Source organism: Dendrobates tinctorius, unplaced genomic scaffold (genome assembly GCF_039654945.1).
Source record: "Dendrobates tinctorius isolate UK_male_01 unplaced genomic scaffold, ASM3965494v1 ptg000008l, whole genome shotgun sequence".
In the NCBI taxonomy this organism is placed as follows: Eukaryota; Metazoa; Chordata; class Amphibia; order Anura; family Dendrobatidae; genus Dendrobates; species Dendrobates tinctorius.
The window spans coordinates 36,900,183-36,909,179 of record NW_027361676.1 but is presented as its reverse complement, the minus strand read 5'-3'; the positions used below and the strand labels follow the sequence as shown (position 1 = coordinate 36,909,179).

The 8,997-nt window shown below is 39.4% G+C and overlaps 1 protein-coding gene across 2 annotated transcripts in view; it reads right to left on the bottom strand.

Annotated features, from left to right (window-relative positions):
* Nucleotides 1–5,144: 5,144 nt before the first annotated feature.
* The window catches only part of CPE (carboxypeptidase E), a 131,225-nt gene continuing 127,372 nt past the window's right edge, over nt 5,145–8,997 (bottom strand). For both annotated transcript variants that reach the window (XM_073577033.1, XM_073577043.1), the window contains exon 9: nt 5,145–8,241. In XM_073577033.1, the coding sequence (XP_073433134.1) occupies nt 8,143–8,241 (99 nt within the window). In that variant the 3' untranslated portion in view covers nt 5,145–8,142. The remainder of the gene's footprint in view (nt 8,242–8,997) is intronic.

Here is an 8,997-nt window from a genome sequence, read left to right as displayed (position 1 = left end):
ATGAGGTGCTATGAGTCCAGGATTGTGGCACCTCCAGCAGACCAGTCTTTACCAGCAGCCCTTGACAACGCCTCAGCGACGCGTGGGGACCTCGGATTCCCCCGAGTGGTGGTTCTGCTACTCCTCCTTTGGGAGTTGGGCTCCCGTTGGGCACCCCAATATGAATATGCACCCCCCCGGCTTCCTTAGGGATCTCTCAACCATCTGGTACCTTTCTGCGAGGCCCAGCAGATCATCTGCATTCCAGGGGTCTCCCTGGCAGACCCAGGTCTGCACTAGCCTGGGAAAGGAAATAATAAAACAGTCCATGACCACCCGATCGACCATCTAAGCTGGAGTGGAAGATTCTGGCTGCAACCATTTGTTTACCAAATGCAATAAGTCAAACATCTGAAAGCGGGGAGGTTTGTCTCCATAATAAGCCTAGTGATGAACCTTTTGGGCTCTGACAGACATTGTGACACCTGAGCATGCTATGTATCTTGGTTTTTATCTTTGCATATGCATATTCCCGGGCAGTTTGTAAAGCCAAGTCATAATAAGACTTCTGGGGTTCCTCAGTCAGATAGGGGCCAGCACCTCCACCCACTCCCCTGGGGGCAGCTTCTCCCACTCTGCAACCTTCTTGAACACAGTCAAAAATGCCTCTACATCACTTGGCGTAATTTTCTGCATCACTCGTCTTACCACTTTCCGATGTACATTTCGTCACCTGCACTTGTAGAATGGTATTCCAGTCTCCCATGAATCGCCTCAGCTCAATCTGCTGCTGTCTGAACTGCTGCATCTGCTGGTTAAGCAGCTTACTCGACTCCTGATGTGCCAGCTGTTGCTGCTGCTGTGCTTTCACCAGATGCTAAATCAGGTCCTCCATTCTGTCTGTCGTCTCCTGGCTTGTACTTTTTCTTCAATTAGTCAATCAAGTGCAATAGCACTGCTCATCAGCACTCCTTCACAGGGGCCTACCGGAGGATTCTCCTGTTCCCCTGTGGGCCAGTCCAAACCTGTGTGTATATATACATATACTGTATACACACGTGGTTAAAATTGTTGGTACCCCTCGTTTAATGACAGAAAAACCCACAATGGTGACAAAATCTGACAAAAGTAATAATACATCAAAAATCTATGAAAATGAACAAATGAAAGTCCGACATTGCTTTTCAACCATGCTTCCACAGAATTTTTTAAAAAATAAAACTTATGAAATAGGCCTGTACAGAAATGATGGTACCCTTAACTTTTATTTTGTTGCACAACCTTTTGAGGCAATTACTACAATCAAACGATTCCTGTAACTGTCAATGAGACTTCTGCATCTCTCAACAGATATTTTGGCGCACTCCTCTGCTCTAGTTGTCTCGTGTTTGAAGGTTGCCTTTTCCAGAAGGCATGTTTCAGCTCTTTCCAAAGATGCTCAATAGGATTTAGGTCAGGGCTCATAGAAGGCCACTTCAGAATAGTCCAATGTTTTCCTCTTAGCCATTCTTGGGTATTTTATCTGTGTGTTTTGAGTCATTATCCTGTTGCAAGAACCATGACCTGTGACTGAGACCAAGCTTTCTGACACTGGGCAGCACATTTTCTCTAGAATCCCTTGATAGTCTTGAGATTTCATTGTACCCTGAAGATTCTAGACACCCTGTGCCAGATGCAGCAAAGCAGCCCCAGAACATAACAGAGCCTCCTCCATGTTTCACAGTAGGGACAGTGTTCTTTAATTGATATGCTTCATTTTTCTGTGTGTGAACATAGAGCTGATGTGCCTTGCCAAAAAGTTCCATTTTTGTCTCATCTGTCCATAGGATATTCTCCCAGATGCTTTGTGGCTTATCAACATGTAGTTTGGCAAATTCCAGTCTGGCTTTTTGATGATTTTTTTTCAAAAATGGTGTCCTTCTTTCTCGTCTCCCATGAAGTCTACTTTGGCTCATACAACGACGGATGGTGCGATCTGACACTCATGTTCCTTGAGCTTGAAGTTCACCTTTAATCTGTTTAGAAGTTTTTCTGGGCTCTTTTGTTACCATTCATATTATCCGTCTATTTGATTTGTCACCAATTTTCCTCCTGCAGCCATGTCCAGGGAGGTTGGCTACAGTCCCATGGAGCTTATATTTCTGAATAATATGTGCAACTGTAGTCACAGGCACATCAAGCTACTTGGAGATGGTCTTATGACTTTTGCATTTAATATGTTTAGCTAAAAAAAAATTTCTAATCTCCTGAGACAGCGCTTTCCTTCGCTTCCTCTGGTCCATGTTTAGTGTGATGCACACCATGCCACCGAACAGCACAGTGAGTATCTGTAGCCCTCTATACAGGCCCACTCACTGATTCCAAGATTGTAGACACTTGTGATGCTAATTATTATTATTATAGCGCCATTTATTCCATGATGCTTTACATGTGAGGAGGGGTATATATAATAAATACAAGTACAGTAATCTTAAACAATACAAGTCACGACTGGTACAGGATGAGAGAGGACCCTGCCCGCAAGTGGACACATCGTGATTTAACATGTCCCTTTGCCACATTATTTTCAGAGGTACCATCATTTCTGTCCAGGCCTATTTCATGAATTTTATTTTTTTTTTTAAATTCTGTGGAAGCATGGTTGAAAAGCAATGTATGACTTTTTGTTTGTTCATTTTCATAGATTTTTGATTTATTATTACTTTTGTGAGATACAAGCTATTTCTGTCACCATTGTGTTTTAAACAAGGGGTACAAACAATTTTGACCACGAGTGTATATGTAGATTCATACAGATTTGGGGGAAAATAAGTATTTGATACACTGCCGATTTTGTAGTTTTCCCACCTACAAAGAATGGAGAGGTCTGCAATTTTTATTGTACATACACTTCAATTGTGAAAGACAGAATTGTATCAGAGTGTATGATTTTTACATAATTAATTTGCATTTTATTGCATGAAATAAGTATTTGTTACAATAGGAAAAAGAACGTAATATTTGGTACAGAAACCTTTGTTTGCAATTACAGAGGTCAGACGTTTCCTGCAGTTTTTGACCAAGTTTGCACACACTGCAGCAGGGATTTTGGCCCACTCCACCATACAGATCTTCCCCAGTTCTTTCAGGTTTCATTATTGTCGCTGGGCAACGTTGAGTTTCAGCTCCCTCCAAGATTTGAAATTCTTCTTACAGAGCCACTACTTAGTTGCCTTGGCTATTTGTTTTGGGTTATTGTTATGCTTGAAGACCCAGCCACGACCCATCTTCAGTGCTCTTACTGAGGGAAGGAGATTGTTGGCCAAAATCTCGCGATACATGACCTCTTGCATCCTCCCTTCAATACAGTGCAGTCCTGTCCCCTCTGCGTAAAATCACCCCCAAAGTATGATGTTTCCCCTACCATGCATCACGGTTGGTACGGTGTTCTAGGGGTTGTACTCATCTTTCTTCTTCCTCCAAACACGACGAGTGGAGTTGTTACCAAAAAGTTCTATTTTGGTCTCATCTGACCACGTGACCTTCGCCCATACCTCCTCTGGATCATTCAGATAGTCAATGGTAAACTTCAAACAGGCCTAGACATGTGCTGGCATGAGCAGGAAAGGATTTTAACCCTTGACGGCAGTTTGTTACTAACGGTAATGTTTGAAACAATGTCACAGCTCTTTTCAGATCATTGACCAGGTCCTCCCGTGTAGTTCTAGGCAGATTCCTGAACTTTCTCAGAATCATCCTTACCCCACATCATCATGCATGGAGCCCCCAGACCGAGGAAGACTGACAGTCATCTTGTGTTTCTTACATTTTCTAATAATTGTGCCAAAATTTGTTGCCTTCTTACCAAGCTGCTTGCCTATTGTCCTGTAGCTCATCCCAGCCTTGTGCAGGTCTACAATTTTGTCCCGGGTTTCCATCTCTTTGGTCTTGGCCATGGTGGAGAGGTTGGAGTGTGATTGATTGAGTGTGTGGACAGATTACTTTTATACAGGTAACAAGTTCAAACAGGTGCAATTGATACAGATAATGAGTGCAGATTAGGAGGGCTTCTTAAAGAAAAACTAACAGGTCTGTTAACAGGTCTGTGAGAGCCAGAATTCTTGCTGACTTATAGGTGATTGAATACTTATTTCATACAATAAAATGAAATGTAATTATTTAAAAATCATATAATGTAATTTTCTGTGTTTTTTTTATTTTTAGATTCTGTCTTCTATAGTTGAAGTGTACCTACGATAAAAATTACAGACCTCTCCATTCTTTGCAAGTGGAAAACCTTGCAAAGTATCAAATACTTATTTTCCTTACTGTTTATTTCCATATTTCCATTAGGAAGGTTTCCAACAAACATGAAAAACAGGAATACAGAGAAACACAATACAACAAATGTGAAATACTCTACAGTAAAAAAATTTTCAACAATAAACAGCAAGTGCTAGTAAAAAGATGATAGCAAAACAGAGTATTTAGTTGACACGTTTTTTGCAAAAAATGTATGCCAAGCCGCTCTACCAATGCCAAGGTATACCTACATCAGACATTATGTCTCTGAACCCTGCTCATATAGGTACTGTTCACATGGTCAGGTTTTAAATACATTGGATAGGACTGCTCTGATGGGTATACCTTGGCGTTGGTAGAGCAGCTTGGCATACATTTTTTGCAAAAATCGTATCAACTAAATACCCTGTTTTGCTATCATTTTTTTTTACTAGCACTTGCTGTTTATTGTTGAAAATTTTTTTACAGCAGAGTATTTTTTCACATTTGTTGTAGTTTCTCTGTGTTCCAGTCTCTTGGTGGTGTGAACACTGTCTTACCGACTTGTTCACTGTATGTGCATGGCCCATGCGTTTGTAAACATGAAAAACAGACAGCACTGGGATGCAGCCAGGGTGCTATCAGTGTGCTGAGTTTTTTCCGCTGAGTTTTTTTAGACTTTCACGAGGGATGTTGAGCCATGACTGGTATTAAAATCGAACAAAAAAAAATCAGACATGTGAAAGGTGCCTTACCCTGCATTATTCTTTTTTCCATTGGAAACCTAATTTATTGAGGACTGTGCTCCGATCCCTTTTCATTAGATACAGCACCAAATCTTGTTTCCAGATCTGAATTATTGCTTCATGTTTTAAGTAAATATAGCTAAAAGTCAACAAACATAGTTTGGAAATAAAGTAATATTTTATAATACAGTACTGAAGTAACATACAAAGAGAACATGTAGCAAACGACTACACAAACAGTCACAAATATGTGCAGACGAAGAGCCTTGAAAGCAGAAATATCTACATTGGCTTTACACAAGAATATCTGGCAGTGCACAATCAGGAGTGGGACATTTCATTTATTAACAAGTCAAAAATGTCAGGTCTTGTAGAAGAGTATTGATCATTTAACACATCGATGTTCAACACTGGTTCACTGTGCCTTGCTAAAAGCAACGGATATATGAACATACTGTATATTCTAGAGTAAATTATTATACAACGGCCATAGATAGTCATTTAATAAATGAAGGAACCATACAAGTATAGTTATTACACAGAATGATAAACTACACTGATGGTTGGTAATAATAAATCCAACACTCCAGCCTGCCATGCTTCCCAATCATGCTGGACTATGTATTATGCTGGCCTTGTTCACATGTGATGCTAGTACCGCAACACTACTGCATCTCAGAGAAACGGTACCAACCATTGCACAGTGTGAACAGGATTCTGTAAAATCCACGTCACTACTATTATAGTGCACCTCACTGTCCATATAGTAACCGATATGCAAAGTTTCATTGAGGCCCTGGTCACAAAATAACTTGCTCTTGTTGATTTCCTGCAGTTCATATAGAGTCTACATCTTGTCTTAAAGTGCACGTTCACCATTTACACAACTTACACAGATACTTTGTGCAGACAGGGCTGGCAGGCATCCAGTGGGGGCAAGATAAAATAGGAGCAAGCCACAACAGGAGCCATTCATTGTAGCTCAGATAGCCCTTCTGGCAGATTACTGCTGCAGGTCTATCCATTTTTTGGGATATTTACAACCAGTGCATCCCAGTCCAACATTGAGCAGTGTTAGGCGCTGTTCATATCTGTATTAAGTATTTAAAGCTGTTCCTACTGCCTTAAAATATTGGAAGTGCGGATCATTGACATGACGCATGGTATGATCCACTGACTATGGGGTCCATTGAGTTTCTGTCATTAGAACAACCATTTTACTGTTCTGCGCTATTTTGTCTGTCATTACTTTGTAGAGTTTGCATCAGAGGATTAGGATCCTCATCAGCAGATGTGAACAGAGTCTTAGATAAAAAAAAATTCTTTAAGATGTTATCTATTTCTTCTTCTGGCCTAGCTTCACACTCGATATAAAACCGAAATTCTCAAGTTACCGACATTACAGTTTTCTAATATAGACTTGAATCCCTACCTATCTGTACAGTGGTATGGCCCATTATTGTATAGCCAGTTAGGAAGAGGGTGTTATAAATTCGGTAAGATTTTATCTCCTGTTTATCTTTTGCTGCCTATTTATTCTTGTATCCTAGCTTCACACTACATATAAAACAGAAATTCTCAGGTTACTGAGACCACATTTTTTAATATAGACGGAACTCCTGACTATCTGTGCAGTGGTCTGGTCCATCATTGTACAGCTAGTTAGGGAGAAATGTCCTTTTTATTACGGAACAGGTCACTGCGCACATAAAAGGGTTGTTGCAAATATAATACGTTTTTTTTCCTATTTTTCCCTGTTTATTCAGTTTTATATGTTCTTACAGCCTGGCTTCATTCTCCATATAAGACAGAAATTTTCAGTTTTCTGAAATCATTTTTTAATATAGACAGAACCCCTACCTGCACACATATAACATGGGTGTTATAAATACAGTCACAGAGATATAATAAAAAGCAATGCCAGCTCACCCTTCCAATCGCTCCAGTTTTCATTGGAGAGCCCAGGACTGTGCTTTGAAGAGGACTGAGATAGTCAACTGTGGCGGCTTGTAGACCAGCTCAGTCCAGTAGATTAAAAATCACATTTCTTTATTATAAATCCTTTAACATCACATCATCTTGTTGTTGATGTACAATAATTTACAGGCATCCTTAGTACCTTCATGCTAAAGGACGCTTATTCTGCTCCTTTCAACGCTTTTTTTATTGAAAAATTTGCAAGTAGCAAACAGTGGCTGAGAACACAATCAATTGCTTATTCTGTTCCAAACGCAACCGCTACAGTTGACTATCGCAGTGTTAGAAATACAGCAACGAAAATTCTGGTTTATGTTTTTAGGTACAAAGCAAGGATCTTTTTATAAAAAAAAAAAATAAATAAACCGTACACTACAAAAACAAAAAAATAAAACTTTTTACATTGCCCTGTATGAAATTGTATGGAAAAGCTGAACCTTTCTACTTAGTCCAGCAACATGGTATGACTAAGAGAAGCCATCAATGATCTTAACATGTGATTATTTCTTAACTTGTGTGTTGCTTGTAGTAGCTTATACTCTACGTAATAAATTCATAATGTCTATGTTCTTTTTTGGAGGCAGCGTCAATACGCAAATCACAGTTGTGCTCGGAAGAAATGACATTATAACATTCTGAGCTAAAGGATAAGAAATTACAATACTGGATTTCCTCTTCCAGGACCCACAAGAAGAGTAGCTGACTTCATCCCTACATACATACTGCCAAGATATTTGTGGCAACGGCTGTGATATATATTACTGTGTAAACTAATATGAACTCTACAACACATGGCTTAAACATAGAATATTGCATTTCGACTTCGACGGCTTTATTCTTGACTCTTGACATTGGGTAGAAAACTCTAAACTTGTTGCTCAAACATTGCCATATACTCACAGATTTGTTGTGCCAAGTTCTACGGTAACCCTAGCTGAAAGCCCAGCAGTTATAAAGAGTGCAGATCCCTATCCAGATCATCACAGAAACAAAGTAAACAGGTTGAAAGTTCAAAATTGCACATTATCCAATATCTATAGGAATGTGCATCTATAACATGCATGTAAGGATACACAGTATATGCCTTGTTGTACACACCCACTCCTATAAATATATAGTCCACATTACTGCATACCAATTCAACATATAAATTAATTTAATATCAGGGGAAAAATCATCTTCAAAAATTCAAAGTTTGGGACATCATCTTCCACCATTCCATTAGCTCTTCCTTCTCTTCCTCCTTCCTCTCTGATAATGATTCCAGATCAAAATCAATCTGTTTAAATGTAAAAATGAACATATGTAAATATACAAAGGCTTCCTGATGACACTGTCATAAAATACAAAGAACTGGAATAATCACAGAATCGAGACAAAAAACACAAACCATAAAATAGTAAAGAAAATGCAAAGATGGGCTAGAGATGCACTGAAAACCATAAGCAAGAGGAGAAGTCAACCATAACCAGGGCCAAAACAACATTTTAGCGTACCCTATGCTCATATAGACGCCTGTGATACCCTGGAGCATCATTCAGACATCTATGTTCTATCTGTGCTTGAAGTGAATAGAACACGTATCCATTATAGTCTATGAGCATGTTCACATAACAAGTTTTTGTGGACATATTGGCTGCCAAAAAACCTGATCCAAATATCTGATTTTGATACATTTGTTCATCAAAATCATTCATTAAAATCAAAATAAAAAAGGAAGATTGTGAATGTCATCAAGTGCTGACCATTTTTTACTGTTTGAAGAAAGGAGAAGCTTGGAAAAACAGATGCCAAACTGCTGATAAAAACTGACTCACAGATCAAAAATGAAAGAAAATCGGATCCAGAGACACTGATGAAAAAAGTTCTGTTTTTATCGTTTGTAAAATAAAAAGGACATTTGAATGAGGCCTTAGGGTATGTGTACACCTTCAGGAATTGGCAGCACTTTGGACGCAGCACATGTCCGGTGCATCCAAAGCGCTGCCGGCTATTGAACGCAGGTGAATCCGCATGTGTTCACTGAACCGTGCGG